The 27,633-nt window shown below is 49.1% G+C and overlaps 3 protein-coding genes and 1 long non-coding RNA gene across 12 annotated transcripts in view; 1 reads left to right on the forward strand and 3 right to left on the reverse strand.

Annotated features, from left to right (window-relative positions):
• The window catches only part of SLC16A11 (solute carrier family 16 member 11), a 51,657-nt gene extending 36,999 nt beyond the window's left edge, over window positions 1-14,658 (forward strand). The window contains exons 1-9 of one of the 7 annotated variants that reach the window (XM_074320108.2): window positions 3,865-4,088; window positions 6,415-6,585; window positions 8,984-9,137; window positions 9,346-10,364; window positions 11,150-11,213; window positions 12,741-12,951; window positions 13,215-13,358; window positions 13,517-14,284; window positions 14,372-14,658. In XM_074320108.2, the coding sequence (XP_074176209.2) occupies window positions 11,202-11,213; window positions 12,741-12,951; window positions 13,215-13,358; window positions 13,517-14,284; window positions 14,372-14,601 (1,365 nt within the window). In that variant the 5' untranslated portion in view covers window positions 3,865-4,088; window positions 6,415-6,585; window positions 8,984-9,137; window positions 9,346-10,364; window positions 11,150-11,201 and the 3' untranslated portion in view covers window positions 14,602-14,658. Of the gene's footprint in view, window positions 1-3,864; window positions 4,089-6,414; window positions 6,586-8,983; window positions 9,138-9,345; window positions 10,365-11,149; window positions 11,214-11,679; window positions 12,490-12,721; window positions 12,952-13,214; window positions 13,359-13,516; window positions 14,285-14,371 lie in introns of those variants that run through there. The other 6 variants (XM_074320110.2, XM_074320109.2, XM_019719218.3 and 3 more) reach the window with 6 other exon arrangements.
• Window positions 11,576-12,739, reverse strand: LOC148756473 (uncharacterized). Its single transcript, XR_016022841.1, has 3 exons — window positions 12,564-12,739; window positions 12,263-12,413; window positions 11,576-11,684 (listed from the first exon to the last, which is right to left on the reverse strand). It is a non-coding gene; the product is annotated as an uncharacterized LOC148756473 (long non-coding RNA).
• A 611-nt stretch (window positions 14,659-15,269) lies between the features above and the next one.
• SLC16A13 (solute carrier family 16 member 13) lies at window positions 15,270-19,252 on the reverse strand. 2 transcript variants are annotated; one of them, XM_019719220.3, is made up of 4 exons: window positions 18,485-19,252; window positions 18,200-18,343; window positions 16,580-17,317; window positions 15,270-15,880 (listed from the first exon to the last, which is right to left on the reverse strand). In XM_019719220.3, the coding sequence occupies exons 1-4, from the start codon at window positions 18,681-18,683 to the stop codon at window positions 15,687-15,689; spliced, it is 1,275 nt and encodes a 424-aa protein (XP_019574779.3). In that variant the 5' UTR covers window positions 18,684-19,252; the 3' UTR covers window positions 15,270-15,686. The 2 variants fall into 2 exon arrangements, 1 of the variants encoding a protein (XP_019574779.3); XR_012492234.2 differs by having other exon boundaries at window positions 15,755-15,880; window positions 15,988-17,317; window positions 18,485-18,932.
• A 558-nt stretch (window positions 19,253-19,810) lies between these two features.
• BCL6B (BCL6B transcription repressor) lies at window positions 19,811-27,561 on the reverse strand. Of its 2 annotated transcripts, none has more exons than XM_019719208.3 (9): window positions 26,997-27,561; window positions 26,280-26,470; window positions 25,823-26,044; window positions 25,366-25,713; window positions 24,928-25,049; window positions 24,198-24,362; window positions 23,973-24,103; window positions 23,718-23,855; window positions 19,811-21,025 (listed from the first exon to the last, which is right to left on the reverse strand). In XM_019719208.3, the coding sequence occupies exons 2-9, from the start codon at window positions 26,456-26,458 to the stop codon at window positions 21,008-21,010; spliced, it is 1,323 nt and encodes a 440-aa protein (XP_019574767.1). In that variant the 5' UTR covers window positions 26,459-26,470; window positions 26,997-27,561; the 3' UTR covers window positions 19,811-21,007. The 2 variants fall into 2 exon arrangements, with proteins under 2 accessions (XP_019574767.1, XP_019574765.1); XM_019719206.3 differs by lacking the exon at window positions 19,811-21,025 and adding an exon at window positions 21,201-23,286 and having other exon boundaries at window positions 26,997-27,554.
• Window positions 27,562-27,633: the final 72 nt, after the last annotated feature.

Below are 27,633 nucleotides of genomic sequence, written 5' to 3' on the forward strand. Positions count from 1 at the left end.
CAGCTCTGAAAAATCAGAATGCTTGGAGTAGGTTGGATTAGATGAGGGTGTGCCATTAGTGACAGGTTCTGAATATTAAGAATATCAATATCCAGAAAGAGGGTCAGGGACTGGGAGGAAGCACAACTAATCTGGCACATCAGGAGACCTGCAAATTGAACCCCCAAAAAATGTTATTTAATGATTTTTATTTTTTTAATTTGTATTGGGTAACTGTGTTTTATCCAGGACCCATCAGCTCCAAGTCAAGTCACCATCCTTCAATCTAGTTATGGTTTTCAGTCTAGTTGGGGGGGGGGAGGCGGGCAGGGTGCAGCCTACCATCCCACACAGGAATTGAACCGGCAACCTTGTTGTGAAGAGCTCGCACTCTAACCAACTGAGCCATCCAGCCACCCACTAGCAGCTCAACAGCATCTCATTGTCTTCAATCTAGTTGTGGAGGGTGCAGCTCACTGGCCCATGTGGGAATCGAACCGGCAATCCTGTTGTTAAGAGCTTGTGCTCTAACCAAATGAGCCATCCGGCCATTCCAAAAGTGTTATTTAAAAGCTACATTTTCACAAATTAAAACCACCACCACTACCCTGAATTTTCTTCTGTCTGGCAAGAATACATTTTTAAAAAAGACTATTCCTTAATTTTAGGAAACTTCCCATGCTAGGTCTCTAATTATGCAAAGAAACCCTCTGGTATTCAAAGTTATACCAGACCCTCTTCTGAAAAAGGACTTTGGTTCAAAGGAGATAAAACTGCTCTAAGTTGCTTCTGCAAACCAAGAGTCTTAGGTAAGGAGGGGATGAGATGGAGAAAGGGATGGTGTGATACTTGTTTGTTTGGATGAGTTTGAACCCCTATTACAGTCCTATATTAGAAGGACTCTTTGGTTATAAACTACAGAAAAATCTCTGGATTTAGGTAATGGAAAAAGACCATTACTTATACAAGAGTGTCTCACACAACCTGTTATGGGTTGAATTGTATCTCTCTAAAAAGAGATGTTGATGTCCTAACCCACCCCCACTATCTGTGACTGTGACCTTCTTTGGAAATAGGGTGTTTGCGGGTGTAATTAGTTGAGGTTATATTAGAGTAGAGTGGGCCTTTACTCCAACATGACTTCTGTCCACATAAGGAGAGAGGAGACACACACACACAGGGGAGAAAGCCACGTGACCATGGAGGCAGACTGGAGTCAAGGATGGCCTGCCAACCACCAGTAACTAGAAAGATACAAGGAGGGGTTCTCCCCTACATGTTTCAACCTCTTAATTTCAGACTTCTTGACTTCAGATTTCTAGTTTCCAGAACTGTGACATAATACATTTCTGTTGTCTTTGTGGAACTTTGTTAAGGCAGCGCTAGGGAACCGAAAGGTGACTCAAAGGCGGGGAAGTGACTGAAGCCCTGAGATAGACTGGAAATGGAGCTGGAACCCAGAGGGCCTCTTTCCTCACTTTGCCATTGGCTTTATTCTTCTTTCTCACTGCAGACCATCATTCTCTGCTCTTTGGCCAACACTCTGTGTGGTCATTTGTGGCTCTCTCCTATACAGGGCTGGGACAGCAACCAGTCCAGGGTGGCCTTTTCCTCCGTTCACATAATTCAGACCAAGGGCTGAATTATGCTTGATTTAAACCTATTAGGGAAAGTCCATTCTCTTTTGTCAGTATTGGTTTAGGGGTAGACATGTGACTCAGTTTTGGCCAATGACACTTGAGGATCTGGAAACTTGCTGGGGCGTCTGTGAAAGATTTTCTTTCCTGATAAAAAAGGCAGATGTGTCAAGGAGGAACCCTGCTTGAGATTCCTTCCGTGGATGTTTCCTTGTTGAAGACATGATGTTTGGGGCAGTGGCAGCTGTCTCATGACTATGAAGGGAAAGCCAAGAGAATGGACTCTATTAAACTGCTGTAGCCGTGTGAATGTATTGTGTATGACCCCCTGGGGGAAGGCAGAGAGGTATTTCGTGGACCCAATGCTGGCTTAATGCTGTGCACTGAGTACAGTGCTCTGCACATTCTGCTTCTCATCTGGAATGAAAATACACACTTCTCTTAGAGTTAGCCTACTTGTAGTTTTTTTTTTTGGGGGGAAGGACAGGAATTGAACAGAATCTGAAGAAAAATGTATGAATCACTGGCTAGAAAGGAAGACAAATACATGGAAAAGATTCTGGTGCCTCCCTCCAGAATCGTTAGGATTTGAAATGTCAGAGTGAGTCACAGCTGGTCATGTTTTATAAGTGAAAAAGCAATCCCATTATATATTACTCATGTGGTTCGTGATTACTTCATGGGGGTGGAGGGGAACAGTCTATTGTCATTTGATAGAATGGTTTCAGAACGAGAAAAGAAAACCATTAATCAAGATAAGCAGTACACAATCCTCCTGAAACCCTCAGTTTTCCACCGGTTGATTTGTACTGCCTGAGAATAAGGGGCAAGACACTAACCCTTCAATACACACACGCATAGCCACTACCACCTAAAATTGGCCAATTCAGAAGTTAACACATTAACTCTCCAGTTTCATATCTTGACCATGGTGAACTGCAACTAGGAATGGAGTAATTCTGTCCTAGAAGATCATAAGGAACAGAATGCTTATATAAACTAGACAGCCTTAAACATCTGTAAGAAATTGTATAGATGGCAGTTGCAAAAAACCTTAAAAAAGATTGTCCCCTTCTGTCAGCAAAACTGTTCAGCCCTCTGCTGAAGCCCTCATCAGGTTCTGTTAATCCAGCAGATGGACATGAGTAAATGGGAAGTAACCTTGTTTGCATTACAGTCCCCTGTCATCTGACCACTCATGTTAATCCTAAGGCTTTTACCAGTTCACTGACTGCAAATCAAAGCTAATCTGATGGCCATAGGTCTTTACTTCTCAACGTAAGGGACTGGAACGACTAACCCCCTCTTGCTTTTGCTGTCCTCATTCCACCACTGCTCTTCAGGCTTTTCCTGAATTCTCAGAGTGGCTCCTTTCTTAAAGGCAAGATCTATATCACACTAATTAAAGTCAAAGAGGAGATGGATCACTCGTTCTCTGGCTCTTTCTGCCTGAGAATCACCCCCACTTCCCTGCCTGGCCCTGGAAACTAGTTCTATCAACATTGTAATGTCCAAATAGTGCATTTTGTAGAATTCCAATAAAGTAGGCAATTAATCAAATGTTTGATCTTCTGTTTGGAATCTGAGGGGACTCAACCCGGCTCCTCCGCTCCTCCGAAGGGAAGGTGGCCACCTTGGCCATTTCCACACTGCTGTTCTGAGACACTGTTGCCATGGAGAGCCTCACCAGCCCCAGCACCCACTGGGCAGTGGACCAGCTCAGATCTCAGGCTCACTATTGTGTCTGAAACGATGGCAACTGCTGTGGGCATTCCTCACTGGAAATCTCTCTAGTTCTTCCAGTAGTTTCCTTTTTTCTTATTCATGTTTTCAAATTCTCTTCTATTTATTGGATAAAGTTATTTTGTATTTTCCCCAAAATTCCAACATCTAAACTCCTCACAGGTCTATTCTGCTGTTTGCTGTTTCTGCTGATTCTCATTCCTGAGATCCTGTTTTCTTTTTGTTTTGTGATTTTTTATTTTATTTTTTTAACACTATAAGGTCTTAGTTTTTGGAACTTTGTCTCCCCAAATTCTTTTTTTTGTTGTTTTGTGATTTTTTTGGTCTGGTCTGGTGGTATATTCTTCCAGAGAGGATTTGTGTTTGTTTCTGCTAGGTGCCTGAGGTCCTTCCAGGCTGAGACTACTTTAAATAAATCACTCGGCTGGACGTTTCTTGGACTTCAAATGATGTGTATTTGTGCCCTGATGCTGCTTAACGGTAGGCTTATGGTTATGAATTTTTATGGGAATCTCCTTTTCTTCTCTAGAAGACCAGCTTCCTTCTCATCCTTTTGTGGTACTTTGTAAGGCTGTTGTTATGGTCTGACTCCTCACCTCATGGGCCCAAGCCTTCGTTGCTTGCCGCCCACAAGGGCGTTGCGTTTGAAATTCCATATTACTGTATTCGGCTCTTCAGGTGGCTATCTGCTTTGGCCTTTGCTTACAACCCTGGATTCATGCTTCAGCTGTAAGAATCTTTCTTTCTAGCTAAACTATTAATTTAAAAGGAATTTCTTTCTTTTTATCCAGCACTTTTAGGTGTTTTGTAGTAGGAGTTCAGCTTTCCTATTGCTAGAAAAAGAACTTAAAGCTACTGTTTTATATTTACATATCTTGTATCCAGCCATCTTGCCAAATTTTCTTATTAATTCTGATAATTTTTTATAGTAGAGCCTCTTGTGTTTTCTAGGTATTCAATCTTATCAATATGTACTTCCTTTTTGGTACTTGCTAGCACCTCTGGACATTGTTGGGTAATAATGGTGATAATGGCTATTCCTTTTTAATGAAATAATGATTTTTCTTTTTAGGATATTTGCCTTTTTTGAGAAACACCCTTTATTAAATTTTAGAAATTTCCTTATATTTCCAAATATTGTGTTTTAGGGTTTGTTTGTTTGTTTTAGACAAATAGCTGGTGAAGAGCATCAAATGTCTCCTCAGATTTTACTAGTGTGATGTTACATCCAGTTTTTAGCCCTGCCGTGCCTGTTCATGCTTTAGTCATTTACCACTTGAGTGGGGCTGAAGCTGAGGATATGAGAGACAGAGAGAGCTCTGAAGATGTGGTTTTCAGGATGAATTTACAGAAGGGGCCTTGTGCTCCTGAATAAGAAGTCAGCAGCTTATTGTGAGGATAGTGGGGAGGCTTTGTGACTAGATCAGATTTGAATTTTGGAGAAAAAAAGAATCACTCGGCTGCAGTGAAGAGAATGGATTGCTGGGGGCAGCTGGAGGCAAGGAGACCAGTTAGGATGTGGGTGTGGTCATCTAGACTGGGGGAGGAGAGAAATGCATTTATTTATTTATTGCTGCTATATTCATGCCCACTTCATGCCATTCATTATGTCAGGTCTTTTACACAGAGTGTAGGTGTTTCTTCCTGCTCCTTGTGTGTATGTGTGGTGCAGGAGGGAGAAGTTTGTGGTAAAAATCAGACGGAACAAATCTCATTAATAGTAACAAAGAAAAAGTCCACAGCAGAGTCCCAGGAATGGACTCCTCCAGAGTCATCTTTGGTTTTCCAACCTCTCCAAGTCCCTTCAGGCACCAATGGGGAATCCATAGATGGCTTAGCAAACACTTTTGGTTTCCTATGCAACACTGATTCTTTTTTTCTCCTTCCTTACTGACCCGAAATGGTATTTAGGAACCCACCCTACTCCATATAGTCATGTGCTTTAGGTGAGTCTGGCTCTAGCACAGGCCCAGAGGTAGGACCTGATGACAGTCGGTCATGGTGGTGCCATCCCCCTTGTCAGTGGCTGGTTTAATCATGGACAAGGGATGTAAATTTGGCCATGGATGAAGAGCTGTCTGCTGGGGACTGTAGGCAAAGATTTCCTTACTGCTATGGGGGACACACTGAAAGCGATGTGCTCATTTTCTTCTGAACATTGTTATACTTGAATGTCATACCTGAAACTGCTACAGCCATGTTGCAACCTTAAGAACAGGCCCGGACAACTCTGCCTTACACGTTAGATCTCCAGAATGTCCAATTTACATTCCTACAGCTTCAGGACACCTGTTATCTGACTGCCTGTCTCCTCCCCCCTTGGCTTCTGATCCTGGTTGACATTATTCAGCTGGGAATTAGATTCTGGCCACCCAGGGCCACTGCAACCCTATGGCAGATCTAGGGGTTGTCAACGGAGTCCCCTAAGAGGCTGAGTCCTTTCAATCAGATGTGAGGTCCCAGGCTGGGATTGGGAAGGCTGACAGTGGGCCCAGAAAATTCAGAGGTAACTAAGTTCGGGTACCATGTTTCCCCAAAAATAAGACCTAGCCAGACAATCAGCTCTAATGCGTCTTTTGGAGCAAAAATTAATATAAGACCCAGTCTTATTTTACTATTAAGACTGGGTATAATATAATATAATACCAGGTCTTATGTTAATTTTTGCTCCAAAAGATGCATTAGAGCTGATCGTCTGGCTAGGTCTTATTTTCAGGGAAACAGGGTACTACAGAGGGGAAATGATAGACATCACCTCTTGCCCCTCTGGTGTGACGGCCCCCTCTCAAATCAAGACATGAGGAGCACAGGGAACTGGAGTAAAGATGGGACTGAAGTAGAGATGAAGGGGTGACTACTGGGGCTAGAAAATGGGAAGCAGTGAAATGGAAGGGAAATTCCATTTGTACAGTGCCTACCATGTGCCTAGAGTTGAACTGTTCCTTTCCAAGCCTTATTTAGCAGAAGTCTCACCAACAATCTAGATGCCTAGAAAATATTGGAATTAAGAATCAAGAACTTTGCTTTTAACAATTCCCCATGTTTGCTTTTGCAGGATGCATGCACACGGCTATCTTGATTCAAATTCCATTCCTATCCTGACAACCTGTTTTTAGTGGATGTTTGGACTGCTTTGCACCTGAAATTCTTCCTCCGTTTGAGAAATTTATTATTATTATCATTATCATCATCATCATTATTATTACTGTTATTCCACTTTATTGAGGTATGATTGACGTCCCACCTTATTTTTTTGATGGGAGGCAGAACCCATCTACCTGCAGACACTGAAAAGACCAAGTGTTTACTTTCTTGGTGTCCCTTCCAGCCAGAATGAGAGCACATGACGAAGGTTCAGGTGGTCAGGAATACTGACCCTGGACTTGGATTTTTTAGAGCTAGTGGTGAATAAAGTAGAGAACACTTCTGAGCAGCAAGTTTCTAGGCACTGTGGACACAGAGAGCCAGCAGCGACATCTAGTGTCCAATGGTGACAGCAGCAGCCTTGGCGACCCATTTAGCCCTGTGGATGTCTGTGTTCCTGCCAAACTGAGTTCTTTAGCCTTCTTGATAATTCTGAGAGCTACCCAGTATATCCTGTAATCAATCATTTCTCTCCTTAAATAACTTGGAGTGAGTGCCCATGGTTTACAACTAAGAACTTTGACATAGATGTTGGCCAAAGTCCCAGAATCAGAAAAATGCCCGATAAGACACATTTGGAGAGTTAGACACACAGACCAGTCTCAAACATATTAGCTGGGTGCTTCCCCCACCACCCTGATCCCCTTCCTGAAGACTGGGTAGTCCAGAGAGATCCAGGAGCCAGAGGCTCCAGACCTTTAGCACTTAAGGGGGCTAGGGAGGTGGGGGATGGTGAAGGAGGGAAGGGATGGGGACTGGATTGAAAGATGCACTGGAGATGGACTTGGTAGAGGGGATGAGAAAAGTAATGTGGGGTAGGACTCCCACCCCATCCCAACCCATTCCAGGTCTTGGCGGAAACCTAGCTCAGCCTCAGCCCTGTCTTCATCAGTGTCAACTTCTACCTGACCATGGCCTCCCCCAGCCCTAGACTCAGCAGTCTCCTTCCCCTGTCCCAGTCCCAACACAAAGTTCCGGAGACTCAACTCAGTTCTCCATTCATGTGTAGACTTGTTCTCTGCACATAATGAGCCCCACTGCCTGAGTGAGTGCATTTACCCTCCTGCTTCATTACCCACTCCCATTGCAGAGCACCTCAACAGATGTGCTCCCCTGGCCTGAACCACAAACCCTGACCTTGTGATTGCCTCCCTTTCCTGGGTCAAGTTCTTCTTCCACTTTTCCAGACCCTGGGTCTGGGCTTTAAGGTGTATGCTGACTTCCCATGGCCTGGTCTCTCGGTGAGCTAGGGAAGGAAAGGATTCTGGTGGGTGAGGGGTGAGAGGCAGCTCTATTAGGCACTTAGAAGCCCAAGATCAGCTGGGCCAAACACCAGAAAGTCTTATATTTTTGTGTACCTCAAATAGAGCCATGTTTCCTGTGGGTAATACCATCTGTCCTTGCCTGTCCCCTTCCCTCCCCTCCCCCTTCTGTAGAGGGAGCCCCAAGTGGGTGTACCCAAGGAATGGCTAGGCTCAGTTCAAGGCTTCCCCAAGGTTGCAGACCCTTGAGGCCCCCAAAACCTCTCACAGGGGCTCCCATGAGAAAACTCCAGAGCAGTTTCAGAGTCTGCAAACACAGACACACTCCCAGATCCTGTAGTCCCCAAAGCAAATTATGTACAGACCTTGACCCTCTCTTTTGATCTCCCTAAAGACCCGACCTGGCTCAGTATCTACTTCTGGGACTTTCTCCATGTGGGCAGGCATTATCAGTTTAGTCCGTCAACAACCCCTTCGTATGATGGTACCACATCCTGTTGAGTCCCTTGTTCAGTGTTTCTCTCATTCAGTCATTTGTCATTCACATTTGGCACCTTTGGGTGTCAAAGATCCAGATATCAATAATGCAAGGTTCCACCTCCAGGGCAATATAGGGAAAAGAAGAGAAAAATGAATGATATCACCGCAGTCTGAGAAGTGCTCTCACGATGGTTAATTAGGCAAAGGGGGAGGTATCTAACGCAGATTAGGAATTGTTCAGAGGACTTCCGAGAGGAAACCCTGCTGCACCATCAGTGGAGAAGACTTGGGGAGAAAAACATAAATAATGTATCTAGTCATATAAAACATTATTTTCCTATGAAAATATGCACCAGATTATGAAGTAGGATGCAAAATTCCACATGAATTTTCAATGTAAAACAAGATATTTCAGAGAAATTTCCCACATGAAAGGTCTATAACCCCAGACTCTTCTGACCCCTTAACTGTGGTATAAGTCCTCTTTCCTCTGTGTTCAGCTTCCAGTACTAGTGACTATTAGTGAATGCTATGTCCAACTGAATCAGTCTTTGGGAAAACATCTACATTCCTTAGCCTGACCTTTAAGACCTTTCATGATGGGACCTTTTGCCCCAGCAGCTTCGCCCTACATTGTTCTTCTCTACCCTCACTGTTCTCCATACAGCAGCTATTTACAGCTCTCCAAACAATAAACAATGTGCCAAGCTGGTTTATCCCTTTGTGATTTTTCCACAGTCTGCTCCCTTTGCCTGGAATGCCCTTGCCCACACATCCATCTGGCAAACTCCTACTCATCCTTCAAGACCCAGCTCAAAGAGCTCCTCTTTTGTGAAGCCTTCCCAGCAAGCCCTAGCAGAATGAGTCAGTTCCTCCCATGCACTACTCTATGGTGCGTGTCCCTCTCCTTGTGTTGAGATTTTTTTATTTCACTTTTTCTCTAATAATTATTTTGGGAGCTTGGAGGAGAGAGACTGTATCATTTATAATTGTATCCCTAGCCCGAAGCATAGCATCTGGCATAGTAGGTATCTATATTTTGTGTGAAGGAGTGAATGAACAAAACTTAGTTTGATTCCTTTCTTCTCTTTTGTTTTTAGAATCAAGATAGAGAGACCAGAATTTTCTCATGAACTTTGGAAAATGCTAAGAAAACCACTCACCACATTAAAAAAAAAAAAAATCCCATTTAACCTTTTTGTGGCTACTCACATCTTACAACCTGTGTAGTTCTACTGAGAGCTCAGCAGACCAATGTGGATCTTTGACCTTGAGACATGAGTAGACGTAGGCAAGTAGTGAAAGCGCTGAGAGGTCTAGTCAGATTTCTCCAAGTCACAACAATAGCAGCAATAGGGGCTGACACACATCATGTTCCAGGCACTGTTTTATGTTCCTTACTCATACATGTATACACAGCAACTCATTTAATCCTTATAAAAAACCCTATCAGGTAGCTTCTATTATTACCCCATGTTAGAGATGAGGAAACTGAGTCACAGAGGGATTGAAAAATTTGCTCACAATAATACAGCTAATAAGTGGCAGAGATGAGATTCAAACCCAGGAAGTCTAGCTTGGGAATCCACTCTCCCAACTTCAATGTTATATTAACTCCATGAGCAAAAGACATATAGTGATGGCAATTTTGGCTAAGAATATAGGGAACTTGAGGTAGAGAAGTGTGCTCTTTCACAACCAATCACCCCAGTCCCAGGCTCTGGGCACCCTCTGGGTTCGCAAGTATCCTTTAAAGGTGCTCAGCATAACTATACAACTCCCAGACCTAGAGGGCCCCAGTCTCCTCTTTGCTTTGCATTTCTACTTCACCACAGAGAGGGAGTAATTTGTTTCAGTTGGCTTTATTCAACTTGGGACAGAGTCCTCGCCACCCATCTCAGGAGTGGGCTCCCTGCCCTGGTGGGTGGCTGAGGATCTGCTAGCTCCACCTCCCAGGTGCCTTTTACAACAGCAACCCAGACTAGAGAAACCAGTGAGACCACTTTCCTAGGATGTATGTGGCAGGATCTTAAACCTTCATGGACTCCTGTGCCCTACCCAGGACATTTCGAGCAGAGGGCATGACATATGCAAGAATTCAGGAGTGAGAAAAAGACAGGTATGTCCATGGAGCAGGTAAGACACTATGACTGGTGGAAGGGTATATGAAAGAGGAGGGAAATGGAATGGAAATGTATCCTGGGTCTACTTTTAGTTGTGAAAGGCTTTACACTCAAAGCTCAAAGTCAGATAATTAAGTTCGCAAACTTATTCTAGAAAAATTGCTACATACCTCATTGCTGAATATCACTACAGTCACCTTTGAAGCTCTCCCCTTGGGAAGCTATGCACCGATGCCAGCGCCTAGTCCACCCTTCAAAGCAATTTTGGAACTCTTTTTCTGGAATGGCCATTATAGCCGTCGTCATATTACCCTTGAAGTCCTGAATGTCATCAAAATGTCTTCCTTTTAATATTTCCCTTATCTTCAGGTAAAGAAAGAAGTCATTTGGGGTCAGATCAGGTGAGTAGAGAGGGTGTTCCAATAGTTATTTGTTTACTGGTTAAAAACTCCCTCACAGACAGTGCTGTGTGAGCTGGTGCATTGTTATAATGTAAGAGCTATGAATTATTGGCAGAAAGTTTGTCACATAGCCTTTTTAGCACTTCCAAATAGTAAACTTGGTTAACTATTTGTCCAGTTGATACAAATTCATAATGAACAATCCCTCTGATATCAAAAAAGGTTAGCAACATCGTTGCAACAAGTTCACAAACTTAATTGTCAGACCTCATAAATTGAGTTTTTCCCCCCCTCCTATTGTCAGTAGGGTAAGCAAGGTCAGGCTGTGTTTGTTAGGTTTACAGTTTCACTACTTAAGCTGTTGTTTTCTTTACTTGCAGATATTTCTCAACAATTGGGAAGTACTGCCATCATGTGGCTTTTGGGTGATACATGCTTCAAACTGTAAGTAGCTGAATTTTCTGATATTGTTTCATAATTAAAGAACACATCTCTTGATTCAAATAGCTGAAGTAAAGCAATGGTAACCTTAATCCTAATGTCAAAAGGATAATTTTTATGAAGTTTTTCAAGAAATTAGTACCAATTCTTGGATTTCTTACTTTGTTTTTAAAATTCTAATCACTAAATCTTTAGCAATTCCAATCACAAGGATCCTTTCTTTTCCCAGTAAACCCTATCTTAGAATTATAAACTCTTTGGCTCTGAAAAGGCTCTGCCATTTGCAGGCCAATTTGGAATCAAACCGTCTCCAGGCCATCATGTCCTTCCACTGTGGCAAATTCTGTTTCAGTCGTAGGTCTGTTCTCCTTGTATGGTCCCACAGTTGGACAGACCCAAATTCAAATATTTTCACCATTATTTACTGGGTGATTTTGGACAAGTCACCTCCTCTGGAAGCTTCAGTTACTTCATCTGTAAAATGAGGATGGCACCATCATCACAGGGTTATTGTGAGGATGAAGAGAGGACATGTGTAAAAATCGCCTGGCACCTCACAGCCCCTCATACATAATAAGGGAGTCCTTTTCCTTCCCTTGAATCTTTGAGGGCATATTCTTGTAGAGCACGCAATAAGCACTCAGTGGAGGTCTGTAATTTGATAGCCAAGATGTACGTGGCCTTCCAGCAACGTTTCCTGAGAACAAAACTACTCATTGCCTCAGGCCTTGGGGGACCACCCCTGTTTCAGTGCGTTGCCTACCAACCTTGGGCTTGCTGGGGATTGCAATCCACACGTCTTCTCCGTATGCAGCAGGCGGCAGATGTGTGGCCATGGGCGGGGGTGGCATTCTTTCCTCGCTTTTTCGGGGGCTCGTGTGTGTGTGTGTGTGTGTGTGTGTGTGTGTGTGTGTGTGTGTGTGTCTGTGTCTGTGTGTGTCTGTGTAATTTAATTTCCGAGCGAGCGAGCGAGAGAGAGAGAGAGAGAGAGAGAGAGAGAGAGAGAGAGAGAGAGAGATTTAATCCCCGTGGGACTCAGCTTCTGGCCTCACCCTGGGCTCCGCGGATTGGCTGTCTCAACTCGCCTCCGCCCTGTGTACCACCGTGTCCCAGGTGGCTCAGGCCCCCCGCAGTGATCTGTTTACGGCGAGAGCCGGCCAAGTTGGGCTCCCTCTCTGCACACACACCCCTCTGTGGACCGTCCTGCACAGGAAACGGGGAGAAATCAGGCAGAGCCATTCCTCGCCCTTTCCCTCCCCCCATCGCCCGGAGAGATCGGGTAAGGGATAAGGAGTGTGGGGGAGGGGGAGTCCCAGGCCAGGATGTCACCCAGTCCTGGTACCTCACGCGGACCCAGGAATTCTATCCCCAGGCCCAGCTCCTGCTCCCTCCGCCCCAGCCCTATCGTGCTCAGGGTGACGAGCCCTCCCTGGGCAAGCAGCAGCCAGAGGCTGGGTGTCAGGGATGCCAGGTCCCTAGAAGAGGCACAGACATGGAGACTTCATTCACAGGTGTTCCCTCTTCCCCCAGACGGCGATGATGACCCCCAAGCTGGCCGGCCCTCCAGACGGGGGCTGGGGCTGGGTGGTGGCGGCCGCAGCCTTCGTGGTGAATGGGCTCTCCTACGGGTTGTTGCGTTCCCTGGGCCTTGCCCTCCCCGACCTCGCAGAGCACTTTGACCGAACTGCTCAGGACACTGCGTGGGTCAGCGCCCTGGCCCTAGCCGTGCAACAGGCAGCCAGTGAGGGAGGGTCCCGAGGTGGGAGGCGGGAATGGGGTGAAGGAGTCGTTGAGTGTAGTGGTGGGGGACCCACCTGATTACCAGATAACCTGAGAAAGGGCGACGGGTGGAACGAAGTTCTAGAAGAGACTGTCATGAGGTTAAAGGGAGGAGCTATTAGGCTGGGGGAAGAGTTTTAGGTCTAGGCAAACAGCCAATGAGAAGTGTTGAATCGAGTTTTGGGGCCCAGGGGCGTGTCTTCCGTTTACTCTGCCTCCTTCTAGGCCCAGTGGGCAGCGCACTGAGCACCCGCTGGGGAGCACGCCCGGTGGTGATGGTTGGGGGCATCCTTACCTCACTCGGCTTCATCTTCTCGGCTTTTGCCGGCAGTCTGCTACACCTCTACCTTGGTCTGGGCGTCCTTGCTGGTGAGGGGAGAGGATACCCGGGTCTTTATGGGGTAATGGTGAAATCAGGAGCTTGTTGGGGGCTGGAAGCCAACTGGACAGCGTCCCCCTCCAAGGAGCAGGACTGGGATTATTGGGGCAGGCATCCCTGGTCCTCACCCCATCTTACCCATTCACAGGTTCTGGCTGGGCCCTGGTGTTTGCCCCTGCCGTCGGGACCCTCTCCCGTTACTTCTCCCGCCGTCGAGTCTTGGCTGTGGGGCTGGCCCTCACGGGCAGCGGGGCCTCCTCGCTGCTCCTGGCGCCCGCCTTGCAGCTCCTCCTGCATACTTTCGGCTGGCGGGGGGCCCTGCTCCTCCTTGGTGCCATTACCCTCCACCTCACTCCCTGTGGCGCCCTTCTGCGACCCCTAGCGCTTCCTGGCGACCCTCCAGCACCACCCCACGGACCCCTAGCTGCCCTCGGCCTAGGTCTCTTCACTCGCCGCTCCTTCTTAGTTTTTGCTCTGGGCACAGCCATGGTGGGGGGTGGGTACTTTGTCCCTTACGTGCACTTGGCCCCTCACGCTTTAGACCAGGGCCTGGCAGGGTATGGAGCAGCGCTGGTGGTGGCGGTGGCGGCGGTGGCGGATGCAGGCGCCCGGCTGGTCTGTGGGTGGCTGGCGGACCAGGGCTGGGTACCCCTCACACGGCTTCTTGCGGTGTTTGGGGCTCTGACAGGACTGGGGCTGCTGGCCGTGGGGCTGGTGCCGGTAGTGGGAAACAAGGAGGGCTGGGGGGGCTTTCTGCTGGCCACAGCTGGGGCCTACGGACTGAGCGCAGGCGGTTACGCCCCACTGGTTTTCGGTGTGCTTCCGGGGCTAGTGGGCATCGAAGGTGTTGTACAGGCCACGGGGCTGGTGATGATGCTGATGAGCCTTGGGGGGCTTCTGGGCCCTCCCCTGTCAGGTAAGGACCTGAGCCACCATTTCACCTCCCCAACATCCTCTGCCCCTGGGATCTGAGGCCTCTAAATTCCTTTCCCCTTCCTCTCAGGCTTCCTAAGAGATGAGACAGGAGACTTCACCATCTCCTTCCTCGTGTGTGGCTCTTTGGTCCTCTCTGGCAGCTTCATCTACATGGGGCTGCCTGGGGCGATGCCCTCGTGCCATCCAGCCTCGAGTCCAGCCACCGCTCCCCCTGAGAGGGGGGAGCTGCTCCCCATTCCTCAAGTTGCCCTGCTCTCCCCAGGAAACCCTCACTCCACTCTAGACACTGCTTGTTGACCATTTTCTTTTGGTTTGAGCCCATCCCCCAATAAAGAATTTCTGGTTTTCCTGCAAGCTCCAATTGTTAACCAATCTAGGATGCTGAAAACATTCTACTTTAGATATTCAAAAAAGCTGATTGAAAGAAACACTAAGCCCTGGGGGAGCAGAAGGGTATCTATCGGTTCAGCCAGTCCATTTCTCTGTACCTAAGTTGTTGCCAATATAACAGGGAATCTTTGAGAAGTTGTCTGCCTGTCAGCTTCAATTTGTTTGGGGAGGGAGGGGGGCTCATGGGTGCTACCTGCTCCATCCTCATTTCACTTACTCAAAATTCTTTCCTGAATCTCAATGTCCTTCTACTGGCCTGAGATAAGTACAAGAATCCTAGACCCAGACTTCAGCTCTCTCAGCTTTAACTCCCTCTCCCGAACTACCCCCCTACATGCACATGCGCGCATACACACACACACACACACACACACACACTGTGTCCCCACCATTCTCTTAATTTCTTTTCTAAGACACAGGAGATAGTGGGAAAGAGGGAGGTCAGTGGGAAAGTGGGAGGAACTGTAATCCACAGAGCAGAGTCCAGGGTTAAAATCTCTGGGTCACCAGAGCTCTTGGCCACCTCCCCTCCACCCCTCAAGCCGTGACCCCATTCACCAACCCAAGCATATGGGCTCTTTCTGGGATTCTATTTATTACCCAGTTTTCTTATTCAGTTTTATCTCAAAGGAGCATCCCTCTTGCCCAAACATCTGTCTTCAGAGAAGAAACTTAGTAGGCAACACCACAGATCACTTGTAAAACATAGTAAGTCTCTTGGCCTTTGATTTCCACAGCTGATTCACAGCTCAATGGAGCAGGCTGAACTCCTGGATCCTGCAGAAAAGGTTTTGGGCGCAAAGAAGAGATAGGAGTCCTCAACAAAATACAAAGGGTTGGCACACACATCGCAGGAGCCCCGCGCCTGCTGTGGCAGAAGACAGATCAAGATGCTTAAGGCACTGTGGTTCTGGGGGCATCAGGATAGGGCAGGAGAAGACCTGGAGCTGCCAACCTCTGGCTTTTTGGATCTGACAGCCCCTTTTTGGAGTTCAGTCCTCTCCCAGCCCTTCCTTGGGCAAAGGGATTTTGGTATCCAGTGCCTCTATTACAAGGTCCTGAGACTTGGAGGTAGATGAGGAGCAGAAGTGCGGCAGAGTGATGAGAACTCCACTCCCTGCAAGAAGGAAGGCCCCAGCCACCACAAAAGAAGCTGTGTAGTTGCCTGTCACATCCCGGAGATAGCCTATGTCCAAGAGAGAAAAAGAATACTCATGGGTGATCTATTTCCTTAGACTGATGGCTCAGACACATTTTTGGGTGGAGGCAAGAAAATAATCCTTAACCCATCACCTTGGAAGAGTTAGAACTCCCAACATAGGACTGAATGACCTTGAGAACTCTGGTTTCCCAACAGGCTTCAAAAGGTAATTTCAGTCACCTTCCCGTCTTCAAAAAGGACCTCCAAACCAGCCAGTGAAGATTTGGGGATCCAAATCGAATCAGGCGCACCTCTGCCTTTCTTTCTGGCAATTGTGGCCCTCCCTTCTACACCTTCAGTTAATAGTTAAGAGGAAAGTGTTACAGGTCTGAAGGTTCTGGTATCTTGAGAACTTTGGTCAGATGACTCAGACATTTGGGCTGGGGCCCAGTGGACCAAGGGAAAGGGCAGTGACATGTTATGTCTGGCCAGGTAGCCAGACCCTCTGAAAACCCAAGCTGCAGGTACCCTACCAAGGATTCCACATAGCTCCTTTTAGTCTTTCCACAGCCCCAATTTCTTTGTCCCATGGACCTACTTCAGTGCTGCTATGATTGGCTATACAGGCCGTGTAGTATACCATATCAGACAGCAATATTTATATCCACTCTAATGTAAATAGTCCCCTCCCCAAATGGTATGATACAGCAATCCTGGCCCACCTGGAAACCCCATTCCCCTTACCTGACAGAGGGGCCCCCAGCAGCCCCCCGATGCTCTCTACCATCTGCACCAGTCCAAGGCCACAGTATATCCTTCCATTCCCCACCAGATCAGGCAGCACGGAGAAGGCCACTGGGGTCAGGGCCCCTGATGTGAAGCCATAGGCCACAGCCAGAGTCACCAGGGCTGTGGGAGCCTGAGCAACAGGGAACAGGGCCAGTGACACCCCAGTCAGCGCAGTCCAGAGCGTCAGAAGTCGTGCCACAGGCCCTGGGACTGCATCCCCTAGCCACCCAGAAACCACACGCCCCGTAAGGTCAGAAATAGCAGTCACTGAGAGTAGAAAGGCAGCAGGCAGTGGATCCCAACCCAGGTCCTGGAGATGGGCCACTAGGTGCACGTAGGGAATGAAGTAGCCAGTGTTGATCAGGGTGAGGGCAACAGTGTAACGGAGGAAGGGGCCATGACAGAGAAGGAAGGCAAGTTGGGCCCCAGGACCTCCCATGGCAGAGTCCTCAGTTAGGGAGAGTGGGCGGAGGAGAGCACCACAGGCCACCAGGTGGAGGGAGAAGGCAGACACCAGCAGTAAGGCACCCCGCCAGCCATAGTGGCTGAGCAGCCATTGGAAGAGTGGGGCAAAGGCAAAGGAAGACAGCCCCACGCCTGTCAGTGCCAGCCCCATGGCCAGGGATCGCCGGCGAGAGAAGTAACGGGACAGGCAGGCCAGGGTCGGAGTGAAGGTCAAGGCCCAGCCACAGCCTGTTAAAAAGGAAGAAATGGAGGTTGGGGACTCTTAGGGAGGTTTGGGTACCCAGTAACCCCAACACTGCCCAATAGCAGAATGTAGCACAGGCCTGGGTTACAATCCTAGCTTTGAGACTTTCTAGCTGTATGACCTTGTGTATTTTACTTAATCGCCCAGACTCGATCTCCTCATCCAAAAAATGGGGGTAATATACTTTATGGGACTGTGGAGGTTTGGATATAATGTTTGTAAAGTAACTAGCACAGAATTTTGGAGTCAGACCTGGTTTCTACCATTTCTGGCTGTGTGATCTTCATTTCCCAAGTTGCATAAGCTTCTAAAGCCTTGATTCATCTGTAAATAGGATAATGATATCTATTTCACATCCACAGTACCTGACACAACTTTATAGTACGTAATTTTTCCTTTTAATACTCTAGTCCTACTAACTTGGGGCTTGTATTAATATATTCTGGACTGGGGCGGCCGGTTTGGCTCAGTGGTTAGAGCGCAGTGCTCATAACACCAGGGTCGCTGGTTGGATTCCCACATGGGCCAGTGAGCTGTGCTCTCCACAACTAGACTGAAAACAACGACTTGACATGGAGCTGATGGGTCCTGGAAAAACAGTTCCCCAGTTGAAAAAAAATTTTTTTTTTAATATATATATATAGATAAACATTCTGGACTGACTTGTCATCTCTAAATTTCCTAATTGCCCCACCATGTTTATCAATTTAGTCATCCCTCTTAAAAATTCCCTTTGGGACAGAGGTGCTATTTAAAACTTTCTCTCAGCTTCTCCCTAAGTCTTTTGGAAAGAGCAGGAAGAAGGTGATAGCCCAGAGGCCAAAGACTCAGGCATTTGATTTTTCTGCCTGTGCTCAGGGTCTCACCTGAGAGCAGCCCAATACTCAGGTACAGGTGGGTCAAGGAGGTAGCAAAGGAGGCGAGCAGCATCCCCAGCGAAGCCAAGATGGCCCCAGCCATCACCACGGGCCTGGGCCCAAACTTCGTGCTCAGGGCACTGCCCACTGGGCCTGGGGAAGAGGAAATCGTTCTGTGAGAGGATCTCAGGCGTCCTTCTCAAGCACGCCGCACCCCCTCCCTTCCTTTTCTATCCCCGCATCCCCTCTTCCTTCCGAGGGTCGCAGGACACCGGACCCAGGCACAGCACTCACTCCCAAACTGCTGCACCGCGATTCCTATGGAGGTGATCCAGGAGACGCGCGCTGCCTGCTCCTCAAACGCCGCCACAAACTCCACGAAGAAGACCCCGAAGGAACGGAGCACCCCGAACACCAACGCAGACTGGAAGAACGCTGCGAGCACCACCATCCAGCCCCAGCCCCCGTCGGGGGGCTCGGCCCTACGCGCCATCAGGGAGGTAACAGCTGCCACCACTAGTAAGAGCCCCGGCGGGAGCAGGGCTCAGGACGCTCCACCTCTCTCCACCCACCCAGCCAGCCAGCCGGACGAACGGACGGCTTGGGGTCGCGCAGGGGATGAAAGGCTGGTAGAGAGGAAGCTACAGACGAGGGTTTGAAAGCTGCAGAGAGGCTGCGTGAGGCGCCTGCGCTTTTCTCCTACCCGGGCGACGTTGGTGTGAACAAGCGGGTGCTTGCTGGGGAGACCAGCGCCTGGGGGCGTGGCTCTGCTGGCGGCTCGTAGAGAATCAGAGGCCAGGACGGGACAGATCTGGGCGTGGGCCGGCGTCCGGTGGAAGAGCCGGGAGGCAGCACTGGGTTTGGGCCCCACCCTTGAAGCGAGCCATTCTCCGCGTGGATTATCAATTTTTTCACTGCAAGTGTCAGCACCTGGTCAGCCTAGCGTAGCTCGCCAATGAGTACGCGTGACTCCTGAGCAGGGTCTCCTGAGCAGGGACAAAGCCGGAAAGGCAGGGCAGGGTTTAGAGCATTGTTCTGGACCCGCGCCTAGAGTGGAGAGCATGCATCAAGGGGGAACTTTAGGAGGCCGATTCAGATGCAGGACGCGGGGACCTCAGGAGGCTGCTTCCGTTTCCTGTCCACCTAGCACGCCAATTCGTCCAGATTTCAGCAGCGGGACCCGCATGTAAGGAGTACAGGGGGGTTGGTGGTGGATAAACTGGTTCGGGAAAGGAAAACACTCACTTAATGAGGAGTTGCAAGTCCAGGTGGAGGCGAGCAGAGGGTAATGAGATGAGACTCAAACAAAATACCTGGCCCAGCTCCTGAGGCCACTAGAATCTAGATGCCTGGATCCCTGAGGGGTTCAAAGGCCAAGGGAAGAGACAAGGGAACGGGTTGTTGGATTCCTGGTGTTCATTTCTGCAGCTTGTTGCCACTAACAGGAAACCTACAGGTCACAGAAACCAAAAATAACTGGGGAGAGGAAGGGTGGGTCCTACCAGCATCACCTACCCCTTCATTGGGACTGGAACCCTTTCTTCTGTTCTGTCCTTCTAGTAACAACCACTTTCTAACCAGTTTTTGATTTCATGATTAGATAAAGAGACAAACCATGACTACTGGAGCAGTGGACCCTTCCGACCCAACTAGTACCCAGTACCTCTACCTTATATAGCACTAATGGCCTAGCTTTCTGTTTCTTCATTATAATTTAAACTACCCAGGACCCTGACCTTGAAACTTAGACTCAAGTGGTCATACCCAGACATGTGGGGAGTGGAGGGGGGAGGGAGGCTATGTAATTTTGAAAGTATATTAAGCCTTATAATTTTATATGTGGGAAATAAAAATAATCATATCCCAAATTGGTTTTTTTTTTGGTAAGTAAAGTCAAAACTTTGGGTGGTGGGGAATATGCCAATGATGTAGAGTTGGTGTGGTGGTATAACACAGTGGTTAAGAGCACAGTCTTTAGAATCAAAGTTCCAGTCTTGGCTTCATCACTTAATGACTTGGCCAAGATACTGAACGTCATAGTGGGTTTCCCTTTCTGTAAATTGGGGATAATAATAGCACCTACTTTGTAGGGTTTTCAGGTAAGTTGAATTAGATAACCTATGCATTAAAATGCTTAGTTTAGGGCCTGACATGTAGCAGGAGTTAAGTAATATTAGCTGGTCTCATTTTCAACAGGGGATAAGCTGTAGTGGGAGAAGAAGGAAAGTTGTAATTTAGTTGTTTCATTTTTTGCTTTTTAAAAATCTAATCCAGGTCACGGGTTTTAAAAGACTGAGAAACACAACCACAAGCTGTAAATATTGGAAGGAACTGCAGAGACCGTGTTAATGGACTTATTTCACAGATAAGTAATTTAAGTCCAAAAGGGAGGTAATTTACTAGAATCAGTGGCCCTCTACCCTCTGCTCACAGGGAAGAACAGAGCTGTGCACACAGGACACAGATAGGACAGGGAAAGGATGAGAGAGAAACATGTACTGGTCAATAGATAGATTCCAAGACACCATTGCTGGGGGAGGAATAGAATTGGCATATTGGCTCGAACTACACAGCCTTCTCACTGCCACCTCTAGCCCATATTATTCTCATGGGACCCAAGTCCTATCCATTTTCCTTGGTGGTGGTGGTGATGGTGGTGGTGGTGGTGTTAGTGGTGATGGTAGGGGGTGTCCCAGCACAGATGCATCCTCAGCCTCTTGGTATTATTAGTGGCTTCCTGGTTTCTCCCTGCCACCTCCACACTTCAGGCAGGAAGTGACTTCAGAACAGCAGGATGCAGGTGGCTCCGGAGAAACTTCATGAAGTCATTGGTTCCTACACAATGAGCCGGAAAGCAAGGGCAGGGGAGAAAAAGGACCATTTAAAATGTCTGGGGGTATGGGACAATGGAATGAGCAGAATCCAAGATGGTCTCCAGGAGGGAAGAACCTTCTTTCCCCAGCTTCACCCAGTCCCCAGATCACCCAAGCAAGAACCCAGGACACAGCAGGCAGCACAGAGAGGCTTCTTTATTCCATGATTCTGATCTTGCAAGATCTAATATCTCCACCCCTAGGCACTCTCCACCTGCCCATCCAGTCTGCTAAAAAAAAAAAAAAAAATCGTGGTTCCTTTTCTTATCTCTCCTCTGCTTCCCAACTCCCTCCTTCCAGTCTGCAGAGGGGAGTAAAAGGGAGAAGAGAAGCTTTCTCACCAGTCCCCAAGTGACAGCCACTAGTACTGACCTATCTTGAGGAAGCTCCTCCCCCAAAATTCAAAGTGCTTCTTACCCTCTACCCTATGACCCATAATCAAATAGGCTCCAGAGCAAAAGGGGCAGGATTATAAATCAAGGCTTCAGAGTGTCATCTAATATTACAGACATTCCATCCAATTAAGAGGCAACCCCAGTCCTAACTTTCTACCTACTTGGCCAAACCAGAGACTGCACCCCTCGACCAACCTCTTAATTCTACCTGGATACTTGGTCCACTAGAAGGTCCATCAATCAATCAGTCTTTTAAATCTTCTAAATCTCTAATCCCAACAGTAATCCCAATCATAATCCCAAACTATAGCAAATTCAAAATGGAACTCAACCCCTTTATTCTCCCTGTGGAAGGTTCTAATGCATTCACTGGTTCCAGACAGAAATGCAGTGATGGACAGACCAGGTCACAGACCCAGCTTTTCTAAGGTAAGAAAGTTACCAAGCACTTGTGACTTCTAGAGGCAAAGAAGTTTCTAGAATCTGGACATTTGCCAGAAGTCCAAAAACCCACTGAAGGAAGAAGGGGTTTGTCTCAGGTAAAGAGAACCCTAAGGAACATCCAAGCCCAGATGCCTCTACAGTAAAGGACTGGTCACATGACTCTACTGTTTAGTCAAGATAAAGAGTTTCAAAATTCTCCCCTAGGTCATAACATTCTTAGAGACTGGGCAATACCAGAAAAGGCTGCATCATCTCTGATAAGGAATTTCAGACCTCTCCTTCATGGAGGGATCAACTCAGTGCTAAGAACAGGCCCTAGGGGGAGGATTGTGGGCTCTATCATGACAGACACAGCAGAGTCAAACCTAGGTGACCAGACTAATGGGACAATCAGGAGCATGAGAGAAAGCTCTAGTCATTCCCCCAGTTCCAAGACTGACAAAGGTGCCACACCCACAGCCCTCAGGAGGCATTTATTACCTCCCATTTCAGGCTCACCATAAAGGTTCCCATAACCCTTGAAGAACAGAGAAAAAAGTCTACCCTGTTCTAGCCTACTAGATAACTTATAATATCCAGAATACCAGAGAGGGTTCCTGACCCAACTCCACAAACCCACATGTTCCCAGAGCTGCCCTAGAACAAATAAAGGTTCCAGACCTAGAATTGGAAGGACAGGACACAGAGAACCCCTTTCTCCATTTTAAACAAACCAACAAGCAAACAAATGGGAGAAAGAACTACTCTAAAGATAAAAGTTATGGCGATAATAATATAAAACATTTAAGCCAAAGTAGACAGCCAAGTGCTAATCTCTGCCAGCAGAGCTGTGACCTCACATTCTGTTTCAGGTCACTTTTGATCACACTTGTGGAAGAGGGAGGTGGGAAATGCAATACAATGAAGGCCCTGGTGTCACCCAAAGGCCTCAATAAATTATATTTACAGATAAATCGAAAGATGAGGGTTGCAGGTAGAGGACTGTTCCCTTAAGATAACAGGGGCCTCCAGTCTCTCCTTCCCCCAGCTCCTAGCTTTCTCCTCAGAAACAATTTTGATTGTGGGGAAGAGGTTTTGACCAGCAAAACAGGCAAATCAAACTGGGATCTGCCACCCCAGCTCTCCCCAGTGAGAAATTAAGGTGGTGGCAGTTTCTGATACTGGAGGGGCCTTACACACCCCCATGCCCAAGTCTGCCAGAGAAACTAGGTGTGGGCTGGCCCCTTTCCCTTCTTCCAGCAAGTGAGTGGGGTCGGCCATCGCTCAGCTAGGGCCCCCCCAGAATGTGGTAGTGCACTTTGGTGTTGGTAGCAGCTCCGTGTTTCTGGCGCAGATGCAGTCGTAGTTGACTCTTGTGCCGGAAATGCAGGCCGCAGGGGTCGCACTGTGGGGGGGACAGCCAGATCAGGTCCCTCTCCATCCACAACCACCTTTTAGGTGTTGATCGAGGGAGAACTGTCCAGCTCTCCGCCAAACAGAAGATTTTAGTCCTCCCAAATCCTCAAGGAGAGGACAAGAAGATAGGCGCCCCCCTCTTCAGCAAACGTTTTTTCCATCTGTTAGCTACCTCCTTTACAGTAGCATATTGTCCAGTCCAGGACCCTAAATTATATACCTGCCTATTCCCACCTCCATCCTCGCCCCTTTCTCACGTCCTTCCCCGGCCCCGCCCCTTTCGCGCCTGGACTCTTCCAGGGCACCGCCCATTTTGAAGAGATCTGGTGACCACTAGGCACGCTCCTCTCTCCGAGCCCCGCCGCTAGGAAAATGGGACGTAATTCTAAGACTTTGGGCCAGGCCAAGTCGGGTACTCACGTGGTAAGGTTTCTCGCCTGTGTGGATGCGAACGTGGCTCTTGAGGGTCTGTAGGTGGCGGAAGCGAGTTCCGCAGGTAGAGCAAGGATAGGGCTTCTCCCCAGTGTGGATCAGCACGTGCGCGCGCAGATGCGCTACCTGAGAGCGGAGGAGACCTCAGACCGCGCCCCTGGGAGGGCTAGAACCGTCCCCCTGCGGCCCGCCCTGCCCTCTTGCAAATTTGCCTTGGAGCCGGCTCTGAGACTGGCTCTGTACCTGTACGAAGCGCGAGCCACACGTCTCACACTTATAGGGCTTCTCTCCCGAATGGATGCGACTGTGCGTTTTCAGGTTTGCCGGCCGGTTAAAGCGGGCTCCGCAAATGGAGCAGTGGTAGGGCTTTTCCCCTGGAGGCAGAGAGGAAGGGAGGTCGGGGACTTGGCCCGAGGACATTTGTGGGCATGACGGCCAGGGGCCCTCTCTTCCCTCCTCATCCCCTACCTGTGTGCACCGTGCGGTGGCTGGCCAGGTTGCCCTTGTAGCGGAAAGCAGACCGGCAGAGCTGACACTTGTAGGGCTTGTCCTCATCCCCAGGAGCCAAGGGGTCTAGCCCTGATGAGCACCCAGCCACAGCCTCACAGTTCTGGCAGCCGAAAAATTCACTTCCTGGGGAGGAGAGTGGGTAATGACAATAATCATGGAATCCTCAAACCACACAGTAGTAGGTTTTCTTTTCCCCAATTTACTGTTAAGTCTTCTAGGGCTCAGTTGACTTACTCGAGGTTACATGGTTAGTTAAGAAGGCTCCATGTCTGCCTCCAGAGTACTCTGCTAATCTCTTCAACAGTGGTGTTGGTAGGTGGAGGCCTCTGCTAGTGGGTGGAAGTTTCTGTTTCTCTCTCCACTGTTGTACCACTCTGGATGACAGCTTGCCAGAGAGGCCCTGCCAAGCCCTGGGCTGACCACTCAGCCTTGGATGGGAATAGGCCAGAAGTTCCCAAACACGGCTACTCATTGGAAGCTTTAAAAAATACTGATGCTTGGCTCCTACTTCCAGACATTCTGATCTATGGGATGTGAGCTGGGCAATGGGATTTTGAAAAGCTCCCTAGGTGATCCTAATTTGCAGTATATAGTTGGAATAGGCCTTTCCTGAGGCCTTTTGGCCCAAATTGACCTTGAGCAGCCACAGGAGAAAATCCCTGAAGGAGGTTAAAGGAGGGGTTCTTACCTGGTGGTGGACCAGCCCGTCCAGAGGGTGATGCAGTGGCCTCTTGAGCCCGGGGTGTGAGATAGAGGGTATTGACTGGAGCCCCACATTTGAACTGTACAGTGGCAGCAGTTGGAGAGAGCCTAGGCAGAGTAAAAGGTTAGGAGAAGGAGAGATTATGTGAATGGGGTGGGGGGAGCGGGAGTTGCTTTTCTGTTAGAGAACTTGGAGCCAAAGGCCTACCCTCCAGAAGTGAGTCAGTATTGACCAATAAGCCATATCCAATTGTGCTGCCAAAGACCCACCCCACTGAGTAAGCCTGGCCGCCAACTTCCTATGGTGCGCTAGTGTCTCTGGAACCCATTCCCTTACTCCCTGCTCCTGACCACCCAGGCTCAATGGCTCTGCCTTCTAGCTGAGGCTAGCCAGTACAAATTCTTGGGGTTCCAGTTACTGTACCTGCTCTGAGGACCGGGAATGTGTCCTTCTTCACTGCTGCTGCTGCTGGAAGCCTCATCTCCACTGGGGAGCCCAGCTTGGGGGCAAAGTTGACCAGAACTCCTCTCCCCCTCCAGGCTCCCTGCTTGGGAGGCCTGAGAGTTTAGCACGATGAACTTGTACTTTTTCCAGTTGCAGGCCTTGGGGTCTGGGCTGCCTGGACTAGGGGGGCCTTGACTGCAGCTGCGAGACTCAGTAGGTGGGTCTGGGTGCCCTTCGGAGCGCCTGGGACTGCCTGGTGGAGGGGCCGTTGGGGGCGTGGGGGGTTCTGCTTCCAGGGGCCGCAGGGAGATGCCCAGAGGTTCATAGCTGGGAAAAGTGCGATGGACATTAGTGCTATTTCCTAATCTTGGCCTCTGCCCTTGACACCTGGGATACCACCTCACCCACAGAGAACACCGAGCTGGGGCTCCTTCACCTGGCCTGGATGAAGCGGTGGCATGCCTGGACCACATGTTCCATCTGCAAGTAGGTGGCGGCCGCAAGAACCGCTGGTGCAGTGGTGGGAGAGAGGCGTAGGCGCGAAGTGTACATGAAGTCCAGAAGAGGAGCGAAGCCTCCAGCTTCAGGGCCCCCGGGCAGGGAGAGCACGTCCACCCCCACTCCTGCACGGCCTCGGAAAATTGAATAGAAGAAGCCACTGGAAAAAAGGGTAGATAGGTCAAGTTAGGGGCTAGGGAAATAAGAAACACCATTATAGAAAGCCAGACCCCATAGAGAGCTCCGCCTCCTCCCCCACTGTTACCCCGCCTCAACTCCGGGACGCTCCGCCTCTTGCCTCTGTAAAGCTCGGCTTCGGATTCCCTCCCAAAGACCTTATGGCTCCGCCCCTTTCCCAATTGGTCCCACTCCACCCCATGAGGCTCCCCTCGAACCTGCAGGCGATAAGAACTGCCTTGTGAGCTCGAAGGGGTTGCCCGCCAACCAGTAGCGTGACGTCAGTGAGGATCCCGCGCAGGCGCAGCTCGTTCAGGTTGCCGAGCACGTCGGAGGAGTGGCGAGTGAACTCGCGGACATAGCCCAGCTCTCCCTCCGGTGTAGCGGTGGAACCCATCGCGACGCAGGCCTGCGGGTGCCAAGGAGAGGGCTCAGGGATCCAGGCAGTCCTAAGACGGCTTCCCTTTCACAGTTTGCTTCTTCCTCCTGAGGTGCAACTAGAACCAAGCCCGTGGCCCCGGCTCACGGAGCCTCACTTAATTCATCCTGTTTTTTTCTGCCCTGGACCACACCATCGCTCGCTTTCTGCCTCTAGATTCGAAGGTTCCCACACCGCGAAGTCGATGGCGGGCGTTGGGAATCCTGCGCGCAGCCCTTAGTTCGACTCCTAGCGCCCTTCCAGCACCCCCACTCCTGCTTCACTGCGCGCCTGAGTCTCAGGTGTCCGACCCTGCCTGGAGACCCCAGATGACATGCAGTACACACACCTTCAAATCCCAATCGAAGCTCTCTCCCCCAACCCACGAATTCTACTACTATCTATTTCCCGATCCCTAGCTGAGCCCAATTTTGGGGCCTCAGTCTTCCTATCATTAACAAGCCCCAACCCTCTTCGGGGACCCAGGAGTCTGGTTCCCTCAGTCTCTCGTTCTTACCCCCGTCCTGCAGGGGCTGCGGCTTCTCTTCTGGGGGGGGCGGGGTCTCTCTCCCCTCTTGGCCTCGGCTCCTTTATCTCGCCGGGATGTCGGGGGCGGGGGTGGAGGTGGGGTGAACGCCTGGGTCTGTATCCTTCCTTCCTCCCTCGCTCTCCAGATGGCGATCCCAGGGCGGGGTCTCCGGCTCTAGGGCGGGACCTCAAACGCTGGGTGGTCGTAACCTAAGGGGTCTTGGGTCACCGAAAGTGGAACCAAGTATGGGACACTGGGATTGGGGAGGAGGTTGGGGATATCGAGGTTGGAACTATGGGTGACTGGATCGTCGGATAGGCGGGGGACTGGGACAGCGAAAATTGGTGTATTGGCTTTTGGAAGGGTGTGCCAAGAGCCTGTTAGAGGAGAGTGAATACAGCAAAACTCCCTTTCCAGTGTACGGTATAATGGGACATAAAGGGGAGCCCAACGAAGCACCAGGTTTGGGGCGGAGGCGATAGTGGGCTCCTGTGGGGTCTCAGACAGCGGGAGGGATGGTGTGAATGACAGGTTCTTCTGCGGGGCCTACAAAAGGGGAGGGGGGCGGCTCTGACCAGGCGGGGTAGGGAAAGGGCGGATATGATTTCTAGTTCGTTTCCCTCCA

This window comes from Rhinolophus sinicus, chromosome 12, assembly GCF_057876585.1.
Source record: "Rhinolophus sinicus isolate RSI-liver-muscle chromosome 12, RSI-T2T, whole genome shotgun sequence".
Lineage (NCBI taxonomy): Eukaryota > Metazoa > Chordata > Mammalia > Chiroptera > Rhinolophidae > Rhinolophus > Rhinolophus sinicus.